The sequence below is a fragment of the Phyllobates terribilis genome, unplaced genomic scaffold, assembly GCF_046119375.1.
Source record: "Phyllobates terribilis strain yellow unplaced genomic scaffold, ASM4611937v1 Scaffold_11__3_contigs__length_659146591, whole genome shotgun sequence".
Lineage (NCBI taxonomy): Eukaryota > Metazoa > Chordata > Amphibia > Anura > Dendrobatidae > Phyllobates > Phyllobates terribilis.
The window spans coordinates 40,389,538-40,415,012 of record NW_027362771.1 but is presented as its reverse complement, the minus strand read 5'-3'; the positions used below and the strand labels follow the sequence as shown (position 1 = coordinate 40,415,012).

General features: G+C 40.0%; 1 protein-coding gene across 5 annotated transcripts in view; it reads right to left on the bottom strand.

Moving 5' to 3' along the window:
* Window positions 1–586: 586 nt before the first annotated feature.
* Window positions 587–25,475, bottom strand: part of FNIP1 (folliculin interacting protein 1) — a 164,243-nt gene continuing 139,354 nt past the window's right edge. For all 5 annotated transcript variants that reach the window (XM_073651216.1, XM_073651219.1, XM_073651217.1 and 2 more), the window contains 7 exons: window positions 21,476–21,622; window positions 17,641–17,810; window positions 7,926–9,321; window positions 7,100–7,268; window positions 6,428–6,625; window positions 5,687–5,802; window positions 587–4,846 (listed from right to left, as the gene is read on the bottom strand). In XM_073651216.1, the coding sequence (XP_073507317.1) occupies window positions 4,768–4,846; window positions 5,687–5,802; window positions 6,428–6,625; window positions 7,100–7,268; window positions 7,926–9,321; window positions 17,641–17,810; window positions 21,476–21,622 (2,275 nt within the window). In that variant the 3' untranslated portion in view covers window positions 587–4,767. The remainder of the gene's footprint in view (window positions 4,847–5,686; window positions 5,803–6,427; window positions 6,626–7,099; window positions 7,269–7,925; window positions 9,322–17,640; window positions 17,811–21,475; window positions 21,623–25,475) is intronic.

Here is a 25,475-nt window from a genome sequence, read left to right as displayed (position 1 = left end):
TTAGAACAGTGTGCAATGTTTCCAATGCATGGAAATAAAAACTAGTATAAAGATTCTGTGCTTAACTCATGTTTTTGAACTCACTGCTATTATTATGAACACTAATGTATGAGTTACCATGTATGGGTTTATTCAGTTGAGAAAAACAGACATAGAGGAAATCTCATTAAAATGTACAGTGATCAGTCTAATGAAATTTTTACATCTATGCCTGGAACAGCGACAAGGAGGCATCCTCTACGTCTAGAGGAAAGAAAATGTAGTCATCGTCAAAGATGGAGATTCTTTACTGTACAATCAGTGATATTATGCCATATGTTGAAACTAAAATCAAAATGTTAAAAGTTTTCCATACATTTTTGTTCCATTCTACATCTGTGTTGTATTTGTCTGTATTATGCTTGTCACATAGGGTCCATAGCAAGCTGTATTCCTGTGTGATTTTATTCTCAGACTGTTATATGCTCTGCCCCCGCTGCAGTATTACCAGGTTTTGAACTGTAGCAAAAACATGGGACATGTGTAGGAATTAGAAAATTTTATTCTCATATTATCCTTATTGCACAAAAACCACAAGAGCAATGAATGATGACTAGACGGGTATTTATTGCACAAAAATTGCCCATAAAATTGGGTTTAGTAATATAATACAGTGCATATTATTGAAAAATATTTACAAATACAGGAAGACGGCGCTGTACAATATACACATGATTTATCCAAATAATTTAAGCAAGCATACAGACAATACCACCATTGCTTTCCAGCAGTCCAGGAGGAGCAGGTATTACACATGCAGAATGAGTGGATGCTTCTGCCAGGAATTTAAGACATTAACAAACGATCCAGAATTTGGTCAAGGCCATGAGCCTGAAAAACCTGCATCAAAAAGGAGTAGAGAAGGCAAATTTGGAGCCTCCCCTTTAATTTATTAATGTCTACTATAATAGTTACCTTCATTAAACTGAGCAAAATATATTATGTTATTTTACATCACTTCTGGTTCACTTTGAGAACACATACAAGAGCAAAATAAGTGGTTAAACCATGCAGACCAATAATTGTGAGTGATGCAGATCACTCCGGTGCTATTTTATCCTGAAATCTTCATTAATGTTATGTAGTAAACTGCAGGGCTTAATCTGCATCTGTTCACAAAAATGTACAATGAGTAGAAGAGTATTCGCAACACAATAGCAACCAAACGCTGAATAAATGATGGACACTACAGAGATACAGGTTCACATGCATGGAAACGGGGCAAGACTGCCAGAGTTACCTCGGATATGAAGACCCTCAACTGAAAATGGGGTGGGCGCAATAAGAGATTTAACTATATCTGAAGGTGGGGCAGATGAGCAGGGAACAGTGGTGAAGGCCTCAACCATACAATATGCTCAATGAGGGCTACATCCACATTAATATGCTGGGAGTCCATCACTGGTTTCAGGTTTACAGTGTTATAAGGGTTAATTCATTAATGTAGCAGTGCCGTTCTAATCAATATCCTTGGAGATTACTGAAAATGAGATAGATAGATAATTATATTTCAATATCTATTTATCCATCCAAGTTCCGTCATTTGAGTGCAGACTGATATAAAGACAGGTTGATATTGGGATTCTCGGTTTTTACACCATCCAATAGGTAAGCAGTACGTGTGCTGCATTATGGAGGTATCCTCCTCTGCAAGCACTGAATGGTATGTACAAATCCACAATATTTTTTTCAGTAAGATTTCTATGGCGTTAAACAGAAAAAAAAAAAACATACAGAAGGACAGTATACACTGAGCCATAATATGGTCATGTGCATGACTCCTATGTGGAATGTGCTGCTTCTGAATAATCTAAAAACACATTACATACCATTATCTAGGATTTAAAAGCACTCACCAAGTCATAGAGAATAAGGTGAATTATGTTAACTAATTTACATACTGTATTTTCTACCCAAGACATTCTTCAATTGTAATAACAGCCATTAAATGGAATCTTCCACCTGGTTTTTGATATGCAACCTAAGAGCAGCATAATGTAGGGGCTAAAACCCCGATTCCAGTGATGTTTCACTTAATAGGCTATGTGCTGTTATTTCAAAAAGCTGTGTTTTATTAGAAGGACATTATCACTACAGGACTTGGTGCTTCGTGTGTCCTGGTCAACTGCTGTGGGTAACCCCAGCCCCACCGTTGATTGACAGTTTTCTGTGTACACTGTATATCGGCATAAAGCTGTTACTCAACAGTGTGGGCGAGATTACACGTTGTTCAGCATTAGAGCAATGCTACGTATGCAGCATCAAAAACTGATTTTATCACAACTGCTGCACCCAGGAAACTACGGGACACACAACTGGAATCGGTGTCTCTCCTCTTACATCTTCTTGCTCTCAGATTAAATAGCAAAAATCTGCGGACAGATTCTCTATAAATGTTCTTGCTTCCCTTAGATGGCGGCTTACAGTAAATCTAGGTAAGTTCCAAGTATGAAAACCCATTTTTTATAACACAGCACTGCAAAGCATAGTAATGTCCCAGTCTTTAATGCTGAATTACACAGAAACAGATTTACCTAAAATGCATGGGACTTACACTTTCTCTGACCATGTATGAGGAAAAAATAATAATTTTTTTTTTGCATTTAAATAGTAGTGAAAAATAAAATAACCTGTTACTGGGTAAAGCAGCCTGGTACCTATGGCTATTATTCTGCCCTTTGCACAATTTATTCTTGTAGCTCTAGAGTTTTTCAGTCTGGACAATGAACCCGCACCAATGTAAATCTATTGACATTGATTGTAATGTATTCAGCGTGAGCAGTTACGCTAGCTCAGAGAAAAGCTTCCTTTAAAAAAAAAATTATTTCAATATTAAAACTGGAAATGAATGGACCTGACAAGTGCCAGATAATAATCAAACGTTCTACACGATTGGCAGCTCATAGAAAATGACAGACAGGATGAGAGCACGGCTCCGCTTTCTTCTTCTGAATTTACCAGTTTCCATGTAGATCTGTAAATCTTTAGTTGGGCTCCATTTTCAAATTTGTCATAAAGGGGCATTTTGAATTCCCCTAGACTAAAAGGCGTTAATAACATAAATACAGCCATACTATCCCTGGAACATATAAAATCAGATTTGCTGGATTCATAAAAAACACAGAAAAGAAAAGAGTGATCAATCTATAAAGCACCTTACAAAATCCTAGATCCTAGAGTAGACAGTGGTCAGCTTCTGCCATGTCCACACAGGCGTGCAGCTTATTGCTACAAATGTCAAGACCAAGCCATGTTTGTAGGAAGAAGTGGTTTAGTTCTTGGTGTAGGATTCCTTTCATTATCTTTGCGGTTTGAAATTAAACAATCTTTTTTGGTTTTCTTTTAATGAAATATTTCTCTCAATACAAGCAGAAGACATTCAGCATTCACTTCAGAATGCTATACTGGGGGAAGAAGTCAGAAGAGGATATGTATAACGTTTTCGGTAATGTTACCATTCACCTTGTTAATGGGATCAGTTACACAGCGTTGTCCATGTATTCATACATTTCCAGGAGGATAGTCAAACAAACTACAACAAAGGGGATTTTCTTTTCTTAAATGGATATGATAATCAGAAATATTTCTGAAATTGAGAGATCAGGAGAATGGACAAACTCCTCTGTAGAGTCTGTGCACACTATGTCTTGTTTTTCAGGTAGATTCCAAGTGGAATGAACAAACAAAAATAATGAGCCTTGTGCACATTAATTTAAAAGCGACATTGCTGTGCACATGTTCTATCTTTTGTTACTTCTTTTAACCACTTCAGGGTTCAGAAACCATCAAGTGGTTAAAAGAAGTTTCATGTTCACTCTTCAGATGGCTTCATTTAGAAGCCGTTCGCTCTTTATAAGTGAAATGATAAAGAAAAGACCCTGGTGGCAGAGCAGCTGCAAAGAACGATGGCAAAACCCGCCAGTGAAGCCGCTTCAGTAAAAGACCGTCTGCTTTTCCCTAAAGCGACTTCGCCTAGGTACACCTTGGCGGCTCAGTCTTTGGAATTAAGACCTCCTGTTCACATACCTTTAGGGTTCTTCGCTTCCATCTACAGAAATGTTAATACATGCAAGTTGCTAATATATACTGAAAGGCCAATAGTCATAATAGTCATTTGCATGAATCGAGGATGTGTGCCAACTCTGCCCATAGTAAATAGCCATCTCTGCAATTCAATCCGATTTCACTAATGTCAGTAAGGAACCAAATTCCTGTATTGTGTTATGTTATGTTTCTTGGATAAACGTACAATACTTCTTCCATTTACAAGGTGACATTTTCAGTAACACCTTGTTAAATAATGGACAGCTATTCTTTGCTGAAGGTAATATTATTCTTCTTCGTATGACCTGCTCTATCAGCATTTGTAGCTTAGTACATAAAAGGGAGATTTGTATTGTAGAAAGCATTCATACAAAGTCACAAGCAATTTTGTTCACGTTTCACCCTATTTACAAAAAATATTTTCAAAACGTTCGTACAAAGAGGAAGAAAACTTTTCTGGAGTCTTTAGAAGTGTCTGAAATGCTGCAGTAATAAGGACCCACATTTCTCATGATTCACAAGTTCTGTCTTCGTTCCATGATTACTCCACCTAGTAAAAATGTGGAGCATCTCCTGCAGTGGGATTATCTTCCCGACATCAGCTGGGACCCTACCCCAAATACTGCAATAAGACATAGTCCCCACTGGCTCCATTGTAGCTCAGGGTGTGATGCCGCATTCCTTTCACAGAAGGATCTGTGCGACATACGGAGAGTGGGTGCTGGCAACTGCGGCAAGTAATGGAAGATCACTGGATTCAATTCTGGTGGGAAAAAAAACAATATATAAACTTACTACGCTAACATTTGTGGGCGATATCATAACATACCATATGCACAATTAGATTCCATCACAGCAGGAGGTAAAGGGGTTCTTATAATTGTGATAGGAAAGTCAAGGATACGATCACACAAACGTAGTGCTGTCTGTGTGGAAAACGGATTGCACACCAACCAATGGTAATGTCTTAGTTAAAAGGAACAACTTTCCACATGAACCAACAAGGTGTGTTGAAAAAAAAGCTCAGCATGCGCTCGTCTCATTTGTCTTTTAGATAAAATTCCCATATACATTTCGATGGGAATGGGAAAAAAAATAGATGCCATATGGATAACATCCACCTGCCATCCATTTTTCACAAAACCATAGGAAACTTTAGTTGGGTCTGTATGATTTCTTAAATTATTGATGTATAAATACAGATACAACATTGATGTCAACAATGGACATACAGATGAAAAAGTGCCCATTATAGAATATGAACTCCATCACACGTTGACATGAGAGTTTGGATGGTGCAGTCGCATTTGCTCCCTGCCTCTTCATTCAGGTTTATGATGCTGACCCTAACATATATAAAGTGCAGCACCCAGGAGTTTAGTAAAGAAGGCCATTTAAGCCACGTACTATAGATGCATAGCGGATTGTGTCAATGGTGGAATCAGGAGATGCTCACATGAGTTTTTACTCCACAGGGAAATATTGAGGTTGCTGTAATCTTCAATTACTGTAATCAAAAAGCACTTTCTGGCAAAAGCCTAATAGTGTCTGCTATTAAAGAAAGCTGTGGGAATTGATGCAATGACTTCTTTAAATATCTTACCCTAACACCATGCTGAGCTCCTTTACGTGAACTCTGGTTTGTCCTTTTAGATATTCTGAAAGCATTCTGCTTTTGAAGTAGAGCTCTTGAAGTCGGTCTTCCAGATGCATGATGCACTAAACGAGAGAAAAAGGAATTATACATTAAAAATAAGATATCTGCCAACATCCCTAATAACTGCGCTGAACAAGTGGGATCAAAAGCTCTAGTTCCTGATGTTATCGGCGCCATTCACCATTAGTTACTAATAAGCACAAATGGGAAGGATTTATGACAGAAGTCATGATATGCATCATTTTACTGGACACCAATTAGGAAAAGATATGGAGTTCTTGGTTAGATACTCCAGGGCTGCGCACAAATCTTTTAATTAGAGATAGAATATTTACAATGCTATCCCTTAATTGTTAGCCCTTTTTTTCCTTCTTCTCCCCCATCGATGAATTTTATACTCTACGAGAACTGCTCTGAAGAAGAAAATGGTCCTGGAATGTTGGAATTTGGATTTAAGGCGAGTTAGGTAATTGAAGTTGAGATGCTTTGTCTATGTTTTATACCATGGAATTATAAGGCCATTCATGTTAATTGAAAGATGGAAAATCTGTATTTGGAGCTTTTCAATAAAAAATATTTGATTTGGAAAAAAAAACAAAAAAAAAAAACCACCAATTACAGACTTGGATGTTCCACCACACTACTGACTTTCATGCATGGAGAAAAATTGGCATAAGCTATACTTACGAAGTTTGCTGATAAGTTGTGTTTATAAAGCTGAAGAGTGGAATGAAGAAGGCTGGAGACCAGGCTGGATACCAGCACCTCCTTGCCTAACTTGTTATCAGTCGTCCTCCTCTGACTACTGGCCACTTGTACCGACCATTTATCTACGTCTGCAATAATGCAGACAGCTTCTGCAATGGGTTCATCCAAAACTGGATGCTATAGGTAAAACAAACAAAGTCATTAACCAGTGAGCAAATGACAATATTCAGCATGAAAAAAAAAAGTTGTTTGCACATTGGTTGTTAGAAATTAACATTGTGAGGCCTACTCCGCTCCGGTCACCCCCATTGTTCAGATGCAGGCACAGCTCCAGAGGACAGGGTCAGCGCCACAAGCCATGACTGCACTGCTTCAATTTGCTCAGTCTAAAGGTCCATTTAAAATGCACGGTTATTTTGAGAGAGCGGACCTAGGGGTGCTTGCTCACAATAATCGTGCAGTTAAAACAGGCCTATGTAAACAAGCTATTAAATGAGCAGCAGTCGGCAAGCATGTTGTCCTTTGGTGGCACTTAACACTGCACTCCACGCGGTGTGCCCGAGGGCACTTTTAGTCACCCTCAGGAATAGCAGGCAACTCAGAGACTTTTGCCTGCTGGATTTCAGGCCCCAACGTGTGTGCCTTACATACCTGCACAGCATGTGACAAGTCTGACATCAGGCACTGCCGCAACTTCTCCTCACTTCCAATTCCCTGCAGAACAAAGTCTGGTACGTAGGATGAGCAGTAGCCAGCTAACAAAGATCTCCCAAAGTTAGCAACATTGGGCTTTACAGAGCTGACCTCCACCAGTTTTGATCTGAAAAACGAGAAGTGGTTTATATAAGGTTTTAGAAGAAACAGAGAGTCTAAGCAAGAAAGTCTCTCCATGTGAACAGTGCCAATCGGGGGAGTGAGACTTCTAGACCAGGCAATAATCCCCTGAGAATTTAAATATGCAAATGGCCTCTTCAAAGAGGAAGAGAACAGGAACTCTAGCACTATCTTTTGGAAGTAGCAATCCTAAGTGTCAATATGGACCCTTGCCAGATGACTTGGAATAAGAAGCCAAAATAAAAACTCAATTTGCAGATATGTTTCGAGGTATTTGCCACTCATCAGTGCAAAGCAGGAAAACAGGTTTGGCTGGTGTGATGTCGCTATAATATTATATAATTTATTATATATAATTTATTATATTTATTATACACACACACATACACTTTTTTTTACTACATGCCTCTGTACGAGTAAACTATTCCATATAGATTAATTTTTCCTACATAGCTATACAGTATAGAGTTAGTTACAGGGTGTAACAATCGGAAATCAAATGTGCGTGTTATCAGTGGAAAATACATTATAAAATATATGTGGACCTAAGTTGCAATTCTCCTTTTGGAAATAGGTAACAGATATGCATCAATCATAGAACACAATTAAGTAAGACATCAACAACATATAAATAAGTGCTCACCCTGGAAACTGTATCTCCTCTTCTTCCATCCATTCTTCCTGCTCAGCCGCATAGTAATGAATACTTGGTGCGAGAAGTTCCTGACCTGTATCCTCGCTTTCGCTGTCACCAAGGGCACTATCTGAGCTCTCATTCCTGGGAATGTCCCAATCAGCACCCACTGCCACTTTAATTTCAGATTTCTCTTTATCCCCATGGGGGACAGATACAGAGACTTTGTCTCTTTGGTCCTGCTCAGCAAAGCAGTTTTTACATAAATTCGGAAGAACTGAATTTGTCACATCAGAAGATGGTTTATCAGTTTCACAAAGTTTGTTAGAACCCCCTGATTGACTGATCTGATCAGACTTTTTTGCACCCACTTCTGGAATTTCATCAATAATCTTTGCCTCGATAGAACCATCCTCTGGAAAGTACTCATCAAACATGCTAGTGTTTTCAGGATGAAAGGGATTCCAGTTTTGGATTTTGCTTGCCACCCGAGGAAGCTTCTCATCTGACCCACCAGTTTTTTGGTCCTCAGTATTTGTTTTAGCCACACTGAACTGGTGATCAGACAGTGTCCTCTGTTCCTGCACTGGATTAAGCTGGTGCTTCTGCATGTGATCTGATACATTTTGGACTTTTATCTCTATATCAGAGTCCGGTGACATAGAATCGCCGATCTGAAATTTCACCTTGTTCAGCAGATTGCCAGGGCCACAAGGCATTGCTGCAGACTTGTCGGGAGGTTTCTTCTCTAGAGTAATTTCACTAGTTCGCATGCCTTTTACAGTAAGGCTTTCATCCTGAAGTTTTTCAGTCTCCAAACCGTGAACCGCTGGCTCAAGACTCCCCACTGCCAAGACACATTTGTCTAATGGAGCTGCCCCAATGTTAATGACAGTCTCTACCTTGGCATCCAGACAAGTTCTTGATTTATCCTTATAGACTTCAGAATAGCCATCTTCCTTTTGGCTAGATGATTGAGTAACTATCTGGCCCCCATCGTTGCTTGCCTTCATTGACTCAGGAAAATAACTCTTTGGATTGTTTTTCAGAAACAAGTCGTTCTGTTGGTCAGTGAGCGGACACTGGCAACACTGACATCTATTTTCAGAAGTTCGTATTTCCTCTGAATCATTGCTCAGCAAACATCCCTTATTCTTATGCACTGTGATTAGCACATAGTCGGTCTCTTCCACCTCTCCTTTCTGCAGCATGGTAGTGATGACAGTACCAGGCATAACAATGGCTTCATCTTCTCCGCTCTCCAGGAGGTGGGTCTCTTGGAGTTCAGAACACCTGATGAAGTAGGTCAGAAAGTACAGCAATCTCTGCACCAGATCTTGCCTCCTGCCTACGACAACCGTTCGTGACGACCGCACAGGAGACCCAATAGCGCCATACAAATCTCCTACATGGACAAGAGAATAGTATTAGTACAGATATCATGCTAAGCTAATGAAACAGCTTTTCTGGACTCTCAACCTCTGATCATACAGAATATTATTTCTGGAAAAGCTTATCCCAGGTTTAATCTATTTGGCATTATGCCATGGTCATACAACAAGTTTTACAAGTTTATCCATTACTAATACACAACAATCACCTTTTCTGGTTATTACACCTCCTCTGTACAAAGCTGTACCTTGTTCATTAGTGAAAATTCAGGACCTTAACATAATGGAATAGATTTTGGGAGTCCTAAAATATTCACATAAATCCTATAAATCAGCTTCCCTTTATGATCAAACACTGACAAGGACATAGCCTGAATTCTGACAAGACGGCATGCCCTTTTGTGATGCCACTACATTACCGTCCACCTTTAGCCCGCCTCTGTGCAACACCAGAACATTATAAGGGGGGGGGACGGACGACAGGGTCACCTAAATGATGATAATAACGTCAAGGATATACAAGGGAGTCAAACATACTTTATTGTTTAAAATTTAAACAGGTTAATGTAAGATAAAAAACATTGACAAAAATTGCCATATGAAACAAAAGAGCACAACGGTCAGATTACAGCAGCAAGCATATATGGTTAACATGTGCTAAATATATAGTATGGTAATATCTATTTAAACATCCATATGCATATATGTAAAAATCTCAACTGCATTGGTCCCCTATATCGCGGATCTCTATGAAAATAATGGCCTATAGGTATTAGTATATCACCTGTGTGGATCTATGAAACCTATGGCCTATAAGGTATTAATATATTCCCTGTGTAGAGCGGTATACCAGAGGGGACCCAGACCTGTGCTCAACCCCGACGTGCGTTTTGGCTTGGACCTTTGTCAAGGAGCACTAAGTAGATGTCAGGAGTGTGTATTTAAAAAGACCTGTGTGCAATGATCATGTGGCAGATCGCGGGCCAATCAACTCAAAGCCCGCCCCCGGAAATGACGTCCGTTGTCGTAGTAACGAGGTAATGCTGGATGTGAGCCAGAAATGACGCGTGCGCTGTCATGGTGACCAGGATGCTCAGCGGCGTCGGCATCATGCCTGAATGACGAGGGGGTGAACCCTTATTGTCACACAGTGCTGCTGATGCAGAGAGCCAGCGGAGGTGCCAGGATCATGACGCGCGCGCGTACTGGCCAGGTACGGCATATAGGCACTGCAGCTTAAAAAGGAAGAAAGATAATGCGGGGCCGGTATATATAGACAACTATTGCCCTGTTTCACTAATCTGCGGTCATCTAAAGATATTGGCTAGATTTGGCATCCGCGTTAGGTCTAGATGTACAATATCAAAAATAGGTACATAGTATCTACATTTGTCAAGGGCGAAATTTATTTTGTTATACATACTAATCTGTACCATATATGTCCCTATGTACTGCAAAGACCTAAAAAATGAACTATCAGGTAATGGCTAATAAAATACATAGTGAACTGAAAAAAGATAATTAGCTCATATCACCTGATACTCAGAGGAATCCCAGGCTCACGGATTAGTGTTCAGCATACACTTGCAAGGATATATAAAGAAGGTAAAATCCGGTGCCACATGCGATAAATCCTTTTATTCCAAAATTAAAAATCACAACATGTCCCTAGGAGGGGAACAACTGGACGCGTTTTGAGGACACAGCCCCTTATTCGTCAGTATACAAATGAATTAAAAAGCAACACATTTATAATAAAAACTATGACCACCCCTGAACATGTGTGATAGATTAGTATACAAATTAGGATATTAACTCCTACTTAGACAAGATTTGCGTGCAACGAATATATTCAGATATAAACTTAGGAGAAAAGGAAAAAAAAAAAGCAGCAGCGGATCATGCGGACACATCCACATTGAAAACGATCCCACGCCATTTTAAATCACACCATCAGTGTAATGCCAAATTGTTAAGGGTGAGAGGTATTGATCTGATTGAGGTGGGTATTCAGAGTGGACAGATATCACAATGCCTGGCCCAATTGGAGTCCAGGTGGATATGGACCTTAAATACTGTTCATCCGGCAGGGCTCAATGAAAATTTGAGCTTTGCACCTTTTTTGTGATCACCAGTTACATATATATGAGCTTTGATCTTCGCCCACATTTGACTTATATACATGTTCATTGCCATGTGTTGTTTTTTATTGGTTTTTAACTTAGTTTTTTTTATTCCTGTAAGGTCCTCTGATCCTGTGGCATTTATCTCTAAGTTGTCGGTATACGCGTGTTATGTGCGGAGCCGTTTTTTTTGTTCCTCATGCAACTCTACTTCATCGTACGACGCATCTCTTCAACAGGACTATATGTATATACATTCTGTATGTGGAACGACAATATGTATAGTTATGAAATAAGATACAGTTGGACTTTGTATTATATATGTCTACATATAGAAGTATTTGTGGCTATAATGGGATTTTGTGGCTGCTTCCTTGTTCTGTATAAGGATTGTTATCGTTTTAAAGCGGGTAGCCTTGCTAATGTATTTTATTAGCCATTACCTGATAGTTCATTTTTTAAGTCTTGGCAGTACATTAGTGAAACAGGGCAATAGTTGTCTATATATACCGGCCCCGCATTATCTTTCTTCCTTTTTAAGCTGCAGTGCCTATATGCCGTACCTGGCCAGTACGCGTGCGCGTCATGATCCTGGCACCTCCGCTGGCTCTTGGCATCAGCAGCACTGTGTGACATAAGGGTTCACCCCCTCGTCATTCAGGCATGATGCCGACGCTGCTGAGCGTCCCGGTCACCATGACAGCGCACGCGTCATTTCCGGCTCACATCCAGCATTACCTCGTTACTACGACAACGGATGTCATTTCCGGGGGCGGGCTTTGAGTTGATTGGCCCGTGATCTGCCACATGATCATTGGACACAGGTCTTTTTAAATACACACTCCTGACATCTACTTAGTGCTCCTTGACAAAGGCCCACGCCGAAACGTGCGTCGGGGTTGAGCACAGGTCTGGGTCCCCTCTGGTATACCGCTCTACACAGGGAATATATTAATACCTTATAGGCCATAGGTTTCATAGATCCACACAGGTGATATACTAATACCTATAGGTCATTGCTTTCATAGAGATCCGCGATATAGGGGACCAATGCAGTTGAGATTTTTACATATATGCATGTTAATGTTTTTTATCTTACATTAACCTGTTTAAATTTTAAACAATAAAATATGTTTGACTCCCTTGTATATCCTTGACGTTATCATCATCATTTAGGCGACCCTGTCGTCTCCCCCCCTTACTAGTTACATATGATGATTTATCATATTGATAGTCCCACTTTTTGACAGCCATTTTGAATTGTTATATACGAGTATATGAATATGTTTATGAGTAAATCATATATATGGCTGTTTTCTGCAAGCTCTCTAACACCAGAACATGGCATAGAAAGAGGTTCTGTGCTACAGGGTATCCATATGTCTATGTCCAATACACTGCAAAGGCGGAGAGGGAGAAGGGGACGTACGGACACCACACTGCATGTAAAAGCAACCTTAACAGAAATAAACAATCCAGGGCAAAACCTTCAAGAAACATCATTACAGCTTATAGAGATGTCAACTGCATGTTGCAGTACATTTTCCTTTAAGCTAGAAAGGACCAGTAGGTGGCAGTAGGACTCAAGAAAAGACAACATTAGTATCGCACCCTTAGACTTCTGGCTCTTGAGAAAGCAGCTCTTAAACATTACCACCAAAGATGTGCTGGGAGTACTAATAAAAGTTATTAAATATTATGAACATAATTATCAGTATCACAAAATGTTTCAATCACAACCATATTGTCCCTGTATAAAGCCAAGAAATTCACAATTCATTTATTTACTATGAATGCTTATATAGAACCATCCTAATTCTACAGGGCTTTACATGCATCATCACTGTCCCCACTGGGCTCATAATAGAACTTTTATAGATATAAGGCTATGCGCTAAGGTGCCGATACAGAATAGAATGATATACAGCAAACAAACCTGAGGATATGTGCCGAACAGGTCCAGCTCCAGTCTGTGGTTGTGATATCTCTACGGTGAGACACGTCCTTGGATTTGCGGTCAGTGGATAGGCATGGATCATTCACATTCAGCTGTGGTTAGATCTGGAGGTGCAAATTCAATAAATCCCGCTCCAATCCAGGGAATGGCTCTCACAACCACAGACTGGAGCGGGACCTGTTCGGCACATATCCTCAGGTTTCTTCACTGTATATCATTTGATTCTGTATCGGCACCTTAGCGCATAGCCTTATATCTATACAGTCTATTCTATTCATTCAGCACATCTTTGTAGTGTGGAAGGAAACCAGAGATAACCCACGCAAACACGGGGAGAACATACAAACTCCTTGTAGATGTTGTCCTTGGTTTGATTTGAACCCATGAGCCAACTTTCTTCTATTTTGTCTAATCTGCCAGCCATTATTGATTCACTATTTGCAAAATTAAAAATATAGTATTCAAATAGGATTCTCCGATGGCATTCAATTGGCCAGCAATCTGCAATCCTTTTTCTAGTCACAAAGCATTTCTATTTTTTTTACCAATTAATCCACATAGTAATTATGTGGGTGACATTTATTTGCCCACACGACACTTCATAAATCACACAGCATTACAAGCCTACACAATGGTCCCACATGATGAATGTGCCCACAGAGGACATCATCACCAATTACTTCCGTTGCCATTTCAAGGACACATTCTTGTAATTTTAGCACAAGTATCTAAGTTTTCACCCAAAGTTTAAATGCAGGATAAATACAAGTGGTCCCTAAGGATATAATGGCCCAAGGTTACATTTATTTTGACATAGACTGGGTCAGCAACGATCATTGTAACTTACCTGCGGTATGAGTGATTGCTCTACATTCACCAGTAAAATGCTCATGCTGGATGGATGCAGGGTTCCCCAACTCCGGTCCCCAAGACCCACCAACTCTTCATGTTTTCAAGATTTCATTAGTATTGCCCAGGTGATAACAGCATCACCTGGACAGTCAATAATTCCATCACCTGTGCCATACTAAGGAAATCCTGAAAACATGACCTGTTGGTGGGCCTTGAGGACTGGAGTTGGGAAACCTTATATAGAGAGGAGTGCCTTCTTCTAATATAACATATACCTTACTGCCCTTGACTTGTGCCAGGATCAACTGCTTCATTAGACACCAGTTGTGGGCATCTCCATTTTATTTTACTGGTCTGCTGAGTGTTTCGTACATGAACCCTGTCCTCTACCGAAAAAGGGATTTACAGCTTCCAACTGCTATATTTGGGTGTTTTACAGTGCTGGCCAAAAGTATTGGCACCCCAGCAATTCTGTCAGATAATACTCAGTTTCTTCCTGAAAATGATTGCAATCACAAATTCTTTGCTATTATTCTCTTCATTTAATTTGCTTGCAAGGAAAAAACACAAAAGAGAATGAAGCAAAAATCAAATCATTGATCATTTCACACAAAACTACAAAAATGGGCCGGACAAAAGTATTGGCACCCTCAGCCTAATACTTGGTCGCACAACCTTTAGCCAAAATAACTGTGAACAACCGCTTCCGGTAACCATCAATGAGCTCCTTACAATGCTCTGCTGGAATTGTAGACCATTCTTCTTTGGCAAACTGCTCCAGGTCCCTGATATTTGAAGGGTGTCTTCTCCAAACTGCCATTTTGAGATCTCTCCACGGGTGTTTTATGGGATTTAGGTCTGGACTCATTGCTGGCCACCTTAGAAGTCTCCAGTGCTTTCTCTAAAACCATTTCATAGTGCTTTTGGAAGTGTGTTTTGGGTCATTGTCCAGCTGGAAGACCCATGACCTCTGAGGGAGACCCAGCTTTCTCACACTGGGCCCTACATTATGCTGCAAAATTTGTTGGTAGTCTTCAGACTTCATAATGCCATGCACACGGTCAAGCAGTCCAGTGCCAGAGGCAGCAAAGCAACCCCAAAACATCAGGGAACCTCTGCCATGTTTGACTGTAGGGACCGTGTTCTTTTCTTTGAATGCCTCTTTTTTCTTCCTGTACACTCTATGTTGATGCTTTTTCCCAAAAAGCTCTACTTTTGTCTCATCTGACCGGAGAACATTCTTCCAAAACGTTTTAGGCTTTCTCAGGTAAGTTTTGGCAAACTCCAGCCTGGATTTTTTATGTCTCGGGGTAAGAAGTGGGGTCTTCCTGGGTATCCTACCATACAGTCCCTTTTCATTCAGACGCCGACGGATAGTATGGGTTGACACTGTTGTACCCTCGGACTGCAGGGCAGCTTGAACTTGTTTGGATTTTAGTCGAGATTCTTTATCCACCATCCGCACAATCTTGTGTTGAAATCTCTCGTCAATTTTTCTTTTCCGTCCACATCTAGGGAGGTTAGCCACAGTGCCATGGGCTTTAAACTTCTTGATGACACTGCGCACGGAAGACACAGGAACATTCAGGTCTTTGGAGATGGACTTGTAGCCTTGAGATTGCTCATGCTTCCTCACAATTTGGTTTCTCAAGTCCTCAGACAGTTCTTTGGTCTTCTTTCTTTTCTCCATGCTCAATGTGGTACACACAAGGACACAGGACAGAGGTTGAGTCACCTTTAATCCATGTTAACTGGCTGCAAGTGTGATTTAGTTATTGCCAACACCTGTTAGGTGCCACAGGTAAGTTACAGGTGCTGTTAATTACATGAATTAGAGAAGCATCACATGATTTTTCAATGGGTGCCAATACTTTTGTCCACCCCCTTTTTTAGGTTTGGTGTGGAATTATATCCAATTTGGCTTTAGGACAATTCTTTTTGTGCTTTTTTCATTGAAGACAAATTAAATGAAGAGAATAATACCAAAGAATTTGTGATTGCAATCATTTTCAGGAAGAAACTGAGTATTATCTGACAGAATTGCAGGGGTGCCAATACTTTTGGCCAGCACTGTATATAAGGACTTGCATCATTATATAGAACCTTGTACGGATTAATTTTTTTACCTTAATTTTTATTCTTATTGTTGGAGCTTTGGAACAAATTTTCCATATATCTATAATCTCAAATTACAATGTTTTCAGCATAAATTAATTAATTTTCACAGGACCAAATACTATTGCACATTGAGGGACCCCTATACTGTAATGGGAGAAATGTGTAGAATTAAACTGATGGGAAAATCAATTCTACAAACGTATCTGCAATAATCACAGTGGAATTTCTAAGCCAATTATGAAAATGTAGCATGGGAAAATGGCAGTTTAAAGAGGACTTTTTAACCAAATTTTTCATGTTGAACTGGACACAATGTAATTGTTGTAGGAAAGTGGAATAAACATTGTTTTTTTTCCTTGTATTTCTCAGTGTGTGAGATGTAATGCTAGAGCTCAGACCTCCTAGTCTAACCTCCTGAATGTGGGGGGTGACAGTGCAGCTGAGTTTAGCTGTGTCGCATTATAAACCCCTTTATCAGAGCTTCTGATTGCTGAGTGTGTCAGTATCACACTTAAGTCTGCTGTGATGAGGCAATTTGTAATCCCTTTGCAGTGAGATCAAAGCAGGGTGCCATGACATATCACACAGGAGTAATCTGCCTGTTCTGGATAACTCCTGTGTGAGATGTAATGAGACCCTGCTCTAGTCTCACATCAGAGGAAGTACAAGTTGAACACAACAGACATTAGTGTGACGTCTGATACCTCTCTAAACATCTAGACAGACAGTGTGCAGGAGAGGCAATACAGCAGAACTGACAGTGATAGGAGAGGAGGAGAGCTGGTAAAGGATTTGCAATGTGACACAGCTAAACTCAACTGTGCTGCCCCTCGCCCACATGGATCTTTTGTGAAAGGTGTTCGTTCTAATTGTGCTGGGAGGTTAGACAAGGAGATCAGAGTTGTTCTTATACATTTCATACAATGAGAAATCTGCTCTAAGCTACAGTGGGGGTGTATTCTCTTTTCTCCTGCCTATGATTGGTTAGCATCATACAGGGAAAAGAAGTACATGCCACCAGGGAAATTTCTGATAATACCCACTTGGACTAAAAAATTTTTTTAACTCATTAGGTATTAAACACTTTGATTGCTAATATTTCCACAACAGAGGAGCAAAAGTAAAAAAGAAAAAAAAAAAAAAAAAAAACATTTTATTCTTCTCTGCAGTCACTATTGCATTTTGGGTCCAGTTCAACATGAAAAATTTGGTGAAAGATCCTGCTCAAAAATCACAAGACACAGGTTGCAGAATCATTGGTAATAAGGTCATGTAGAACGTACCCAGCTGTGCCCAGAGAGGGTTGTATGGATGAGTCTTTGCCAGCATGTCCACACTTTTTGATGAGTGTTTTTCAAGGAAAATTTTAATGGGTGGTTGTCCATTGGGCATCACAGTAGGGACCCATGCCAGGTGATTTGTGAGGACAGCAGTGAGAAGAGCTGGAAGAAACCTAAAAAAGAAACACATGCTAAAAAATACACACAGTATCTAAAAATGTGCCAATACTCAAATATAATGTTATTGCTGATAGTGCAGGAATTTACTATAGAAGACAATGATCACAGTGTACGTGGCTTTGCTAAACTACAGTACAGCCTCGTCTCTTTACTCATGTACTAGCCTCAGGTAAAAACGGAATGTTGATAACACTCAATCAATATTTAGCAGTGCTAATGAAGACATGTATGAAGGAAATTAACGCTTATTAACTCACATTAGCAGAATGTGTTGACTTTTACACTTATCACATCACCAAAAAGGGAATCAATCAGCTTAACAACCTAACAATGCATTGATAAGCCTACTCTAAACTGTATAAGGAACTATGGTATATAGACATTTCCTCCTACACCTTCTGTAGTTACTACTGCGTGTAATGTGTAATTTCATGTAATATTTTGAATTTTATACATCTAACTACATGGTAAACCATATTAAGGTAATATTCATATGCAATGGTAGTGGAAAGGCACACAACTCTACTATCAGAGCTGAAGAACTAGGCAAATTATTAAACTGGTGGTTATGCCCTTAGATTATTATGGGTCCATCCAGGTTCCATTGTGTGTTGGGTTTAGAACAAGCAACTCCAGTGAGGAAGCAGCGAGGTCATTGGAGGCTGTAAGCCTTCTTGAAGAGATGAGTTTTCAAGTTCTGTCTCAAAATGCTGGAGACAATCGAAGGTGTTGGAACATGGAATTTCAGAGGATGGGGGAATACTTGGGAGAAGTCTTGAAGGCGATTGGGTTAGAAAAGTACGAGAGTGGAGGTAAGAGGACCGGAGATTACGTGTGGTAAGATCTTGGGAGATTAGTTTGAAGATAAATGGAAAAGACAGATTATGGACTGCCTAGTAGGTCAGTGTTAGTAGACTGAACTGAATTCCTTGGGGAATAGGACGTGAGTGAAGGTGTTTGTAAAGGGTAGAAGCAGAGGAGTAACGAGTACAGAGGTGGATTAGTCGAGCATACCCAAACCATAATATGAAGCAGACAACTAAGGAGAAAATTACCCATTAAAGGGGTTGTCCTATAAACCAATGTTCCCCAACTCCAGTCCTCAAGGCCCACCAACAGGTCATGTTTTCAGGATTTCCTTAGTATGGCACAGGTGATGGAATTATTGCCTGTATAGGTGATGGAATTATCACCTGTGCCATACTAAGGAAATCCTGAAAACATGACCTGTTGGTGGGCCTTGAGGACTGGAGTTGGGGAACCCTGCTATAAACAACATATGAAGGAAAGAAGAATGGGGTGGATCCAGGGCACTGCTGCAAACAGAGGTTAATCCAGGTGGTAAGTATAAAAACTTCCAATTTATTGCAACGGGTTTCGGAGTAGGACCTACTCCTTCCTCAGGCATAACAGAAAAGGAAGGGGTCGGAAGTGCTGTTTAAAAGACATGTTATCATTTAACAACTTGCTTAAAATTGCTTTGATTGAATCCAAAAATATGTTTATATAAAAATAAACAAGGAACAATAATTTTTCAATACTATAGTAAAAAAACAAACGTTAATCTATATTATATATATCTGAATAAAAAGTGTATTCAAACACACAATATATTATAATTATAATATATTGGCAAGGGGGGGGGTCGCAATTTTAAGACAAAAGTGTGTAAACATAATTCTAATATTGATTGATTAATTAATTTAATGTATTTATTTGCTACGTTGTATTCTCAACAGTTTCATTTAAGCTCTCTGGAAGAAAAATAGATAATTTAAAACATATACCAACTATCCGACTGCTGAAACCCCTACCATTTACAAGAACTGAGGTCCCAAAGTGCCATATGTGAATGGTGTGGTAGAGAGCATGTGACCACGGCTCCATGTGGGGGGTCCTAGTCCTTGCGCAATCATACATTTTTTATCTATTCTGTGTATAGGAGATTAATCCCTTTACATTTGGACTAGGAATGTAGTCGTACTTTCCAACAAGTTATCAAACAAATCCCTAAAGGCCAATTATGATACTAAGATACTACAGGAATATTGCCTCCTGAATGGTCATAGAAGGGAACATACAATATACTAACCTCTAGTTCTCTGCACCGCTACTAAAGTATTACTGTCCACTGTCCCATAAATGGCGGCACTTAATAGCAGTGCAAAGTAATATGAAGATATGCAGCTAAATTAGGCAACAATGATGACAGTAAAGGTTATGACCCGAGGAGCAAGTATCAAACAAAATCTCACCCTGATACACATGATGAGCTGCCCCGCTCCAAGCTGACAGATAATCTGCTCTGGCTAAAAGTACTCAAGGGGATATAGTAGCAAAAATAAGCAAGCTTGATTTACAGGCTATTTATTATGGCCACTTAAATCCTGCCGGCCGACAGCTTGAAATACTTTGACGTGACAAATAGCATACATCTGCATCATCACAGGAACACATAAAAAATGGGGATAAAACATGTAAATAAGATATAGTTGTAAATTAATAGATCATTTATGGCGCCCTATATAAAAGCATACTGGGTGAGTAATCCGTGCCTTGCAGATCATTCTCGGCTCAGGACTACTTGTGCCTGTTTACACCAGACTCCTCTTTCAAGTCCCAATGCTGGACTAGGAGCTGCTGTTTATGGTGGGGAATACTTCACAGCCGGTGACATTCCCAAACCACCTGAAAATAACCCCTTGTGTTTGGACAGCAGTTTTACCCACCAGACTAACTGGAAATGAAGAAGGAGTGCCAGTTTGGGTACAGATAGGTTTCAGTTTACTGTGCATTAAAATCTGTCAGGTCTCAAATCCTTTATTAAAGTGAGCACATGTCCTTGTAGGTGAACGAAGAGGAGCCAAACCGTTAGTTTACAAATACACAAATACAATGTGCTCTCCTTTCATGCACAAATGAGGTGCTCAGAGAACCCTTCTTTCACAGTTTTCAGTAAAGCTCAGGGAGGAAGGGTGCTCTGGAGCACGTGTCCCTATCCACGGTGCTTCTCCAATTCGGAGGCTAACCACCCACCAGCTGCAGAAGAGGCAGTTTTGTTAGAAGTGATCATAAAATTCGCAGGTCCTTCTCTGGCTGCACTAATCTTTGGTTTTGCAAATTGACTTACTTATTCTGTGCTCTATTTAAAAGGAACACGTATGTCGATTCATGCTGCCCAAACCAAGAGCAGCATAAATGAGAGCCTGGCAGAACAACTGCAGCCAGGTGTATCTTTTCTGAAACTCTCCGAATTATGAAAAAGAACGTAGTTTAAAGATCCAGTTAGGGGGACTATTGGAATAGATGAGACTGATCCAGCACCGACCCCAGCAGGCTTCTCCTTGCACTGTGTTAGTTGACTAACAGGCCTTTCCCATGAGTGTGCATAAGGAGAGACTTGTCAATCACTTGGAATGGTGCAGGGAGAAGAGAGGAGGATGCAGTGCTGGACCAGGCACGATCTTTAAAATAGGTTTTCTCTAACAACTGTTGTTTGGGCAGATTGAATGGACTGAAAGGGTACCTATAATGGAGGGTTCAGTACACAGGGGATAGCTACAGTAAATCAGGCCAAGTCAGAAACTGAGATGCCCTTATCTGCAGTAGACATTCTCAATAACATTTTTAGAAGTTGCCATTTACAAGGCCAACGTACTGGTTTTTGGAGGTGTACTCCATCAGAAAGGCAAACTCCTTCATAAACCGCTGACACAGGTGATTCTTCTCTGGTGATCCAGACATCATAGTTAGCCACACAGGTTCAGATATCCGGGGCATGGTGTACAGGTTACAGATCGTTGTCCTACGGATTGAAGCACAGCCAGTCTTTAGATACAATGGCAGTTCATTTCGCATACAGTATAGGAGTCACACTTTCCCAGCAGAGTGCATGCAGAGGACACGGGGGACATTCATATCTGGAGCATAGGAAAATGACTATCGACTGATGAAATAAACAGACGTAATTACAAACACTCCACAGTGTAACCTAATCCAGAGACACTATGTTTTGCCATGTGCCACGGTGAATTCTGTCCTATTAGAACGATTTATTATTCCCAGAAGTACACCAGGAGAAGTAAGATTAAATACGATCTAAAAGGGCTGATACAAAGGATTTGCTCTAGTCCTAGCGCAGCCACTACATTCCCATGCTCACACAGTGTTTGCTTCATTTCTCATGTAGAAATTAGATTTCTGATTCTTAACTTTCAAGAGAGAAGACAACAGATTTTCTATGCATCATATATAACAAGCGGATTGTGGAATATTCATAGGAAGAAATGCAAAGTACTCTTCTAGGGCAAACCGGCAGCATTTAAAGTCCATCTTTAAAGAAGGTGTTAAAGTATGTTTGCCCAGAGCAGATCAAGCAAGTCTTGTGATACATTATTTACTATTCTGGTAACCCTGGCTGAATCTGCAGCCGATAGTGTTTCCTCCAAGACAGATCAAATTCCGCTGGCTGCCCTCCAGCAGACATGTGACAGCAATAAAGGGAACCCTCCACACCAGAAATGAGAGTACTAATGGCTGGGGGACCAAGGGCAGGGCACAGCGCTGCTGAGCACACAGGCTCACAGCTATGCCGCAGGAGACTTTAACTCCTTAATCAAACTACGCTAGCCATGCCTTCAGATCTTTAATGGAAACTATAAAAGGAGTGAAGAGAAGGTTTAGTTTTAGTAAAAGAATAGGTCATTTTACAGAAAGCTCTTTATAAATTATCAATTCTTTCAGTATACGCTCCATCCATGTTATATGCTTTTTAATGCCAGATGTTTTGTGATGGCTCCGTCATTAATAAGCAAATGTTTATCTTATATGGCAAGAAAGAAAATACAACGATGGTTCCTTCCATTAAAAATAACTTGCTTTTAATTACAACATAGTCAACAACAAACAATAGGGACTCTGTGGTTTTCTACAATGAAACAATTCTCATTAACAATAGATTTGTCATGTAAATGGCTGGATGAAACTGAACAGCTGCTTTATTATAAAGGGAACTTCTAGATCTCAGCGAGCCTCCGGTTATACACACCATGGTGAGCCTCCGATCGACAATACGTCTTGTACTAATAGGTGGTACCTGTTCTGCACTTCAGTGGTGCTAGATGCCATAGTTGCGCACCACGGACATAAGGAACTATTTGTCCTATCCCAGGATGAGGATTAACTTTCTGTGGTTGATTGATCAGGTGGAAGTAAACCTGATTATCGTTTGTGTCGCAAAATGCTGGAGCACTGAAGTGGTTGTCCCACGAACAAAGTACATTTTAATTAACAGATCAATAAGTTACACAACTGGATGTATTAAAAAAAAATGTTCCAGTCCTGAGATGTTATAAATGTGCCACTGCTATGTACTGTGTGATGACTTACTGACCATGATGGCCGGCACACAGCTGGTGGCCAGGGGCAGAAGCATAAGTCACTTATGATACGTGAGCATATAGACGAAAGAAGGGGCCCATAGCTTTTACTTTCTGAGGTAACATTTCCCTGCCTGTTTTATAACAGGAGTGTGTGTTTCTGTCACCAGTCCTGTGAGCTCGTCATAAATCAAGTCAGTGACATATAAGTTCAGCAGCCGCTGGAGATCCTATGTCACTGCCTTGATTTAGGCGTTTAGATGGTTGGAGACATGGCAAAAACACTTCCTCCTGTGTTACCTCAAGCAGGGAAATGTGTTACTTCAGAAAGCAGCAGCAGAAGCTCTGCTGTTTTAGTTGTACATTCTCTTATCATAAGTGACGTATGTTCCCCCTCCACTAACAAGGAGCCGTGGTAAGTGCCGACCCAGAAATGAAGTAACTCTGCATAATCAGACACCATCATTACACAGTAGACAGTATATAGCAGGGGCACATTTACAAGATTATCTCAGGAACACATCCAAACTGTAGAACTTATATTTATTCAAAAATCTAGTGATTAAAATGTATTTCGTTTGTAGGACAACCCCTTTAAGGGCCTTTTGGATCTCATTAGTGCTCCTCTACCATTACCGTGCATAATGACGTTGCATCTTAGAGGTTTTTCTTCCTTCCTCATTAGTGAACTCTTTAGATGACCTTGGGATGCAAACACTATAGACCGTTACTTAAGGGTCATCAATGTCACCAGTCATCAGGTTTCCTTCTTCTAATTGCCATTGGCTTTCTACCAATTTGTCTATTACACACTTGCAGCCCAGCGTAACTCAGGAAATAAACTTTGAACAACACTACCACATGGTATACTAATGGGCACCAAGTGGTTTGATGGGTCAGCCCCTTTGCTCAGCGCTCATGATCAGTTAGGCCATCAAGGAGTAGAACACGGATACCTGATGCCAAATATCATCCTGGTTAAATTCTATTTTATGACAAACATGTCTGTTTACAGAAAAAGGGATTCAGTCTTTTGCTTTCTCTCTCCATGCACAAACCAAGGAAACAAAGCACTTCAGAAAGCTATGACAATGAACATTCTTCTGTCCTAAGGAGTTATGGAGGGCATATGAGGTTATTGGCTGCTTCAGGCCTCCCAGCTATTCCTTGGTAGTTAAAGCCATCTGTTTGCATTCATAGACCTCGTGAGTGGCAGTACTCAATTGCTGATAAACAACACATGGCATGATTACTGCCAAAGTGAGGAAGAACCTGAATCCTAGGCTCACACCTACTTCCCCTAGTGGGAATTTCATGCAGTTTAGGTTGATAACCAAGTGCCCTTGAACTTAATGAACAGAGCCAGTCAAAAATCAGATTGCATGAGATAGTGCCTTTGTCAATGTTCATATGTGAAACGCAGTTAAATTTAGACAGAGATTATGGGAAACAAGACCCCAACTCCAGGACTTGCCAACATATTTGACTGTAAGCTTAGTAAGGGCAAAGCGTACACCTGCCATGGGTTTTGTACGGCCAATCATGGGACTATCAGCAACTATTATTAACTATACTGCAGACAAAAAAACTTCCTAATGACAAAATAGATTATATAATTTGGAGCTTGGATTGTGTCTTGGAATTTGGTACATGCAAACATTTTTGGCAAACCATAGACCGATATGATAATCTTAAAGGGAAGCCATCATCAGAAAATAACCTAAAGATTAAGATTTTTTTAAAAAATGTTTAGCATTTTGTTTGTATAGCACAATCTGTATTAAAAATTTAAAAAAAATAGAAATCTTTCAATTTTCATATTGGCCACTTGAGCTTTTTCACACTTTACCTTCCTATTGTTTCAGAAACATGCACATTAGCCACAATGTTTGGATCCCGAACCTATCTTTTTGTATTGAAGGGTCTAATGAGTCTGTTTAATGGTCATTGTGAAGTGAGGGGGAGCAGGGTCCGCTAGGACATCGCTTACTGTAATTGGTTCACCATGTTTTATCAGTTCTGTATAGTCGTGAAACCTGTCATTGCAATCCTGTCTGGGATGAGAACAAGATTCCTGTAAACTCTGCCTGAAAGGCAAGAATTTAGAGTCTAAAAAGCCCAATGGCCAATGTAAAAATTGCAAGATTACTAATTTTATTTATTTTAACTGAGAAAAAAAAAAGGTCAAAATTTAAAAAAAATAAGACTGCAGAGGCAGCTTACAGTACAAGTCATTGAATAATGGAGGGTTTCATAAATCGGAGGCTGTGCCAAGTGTGA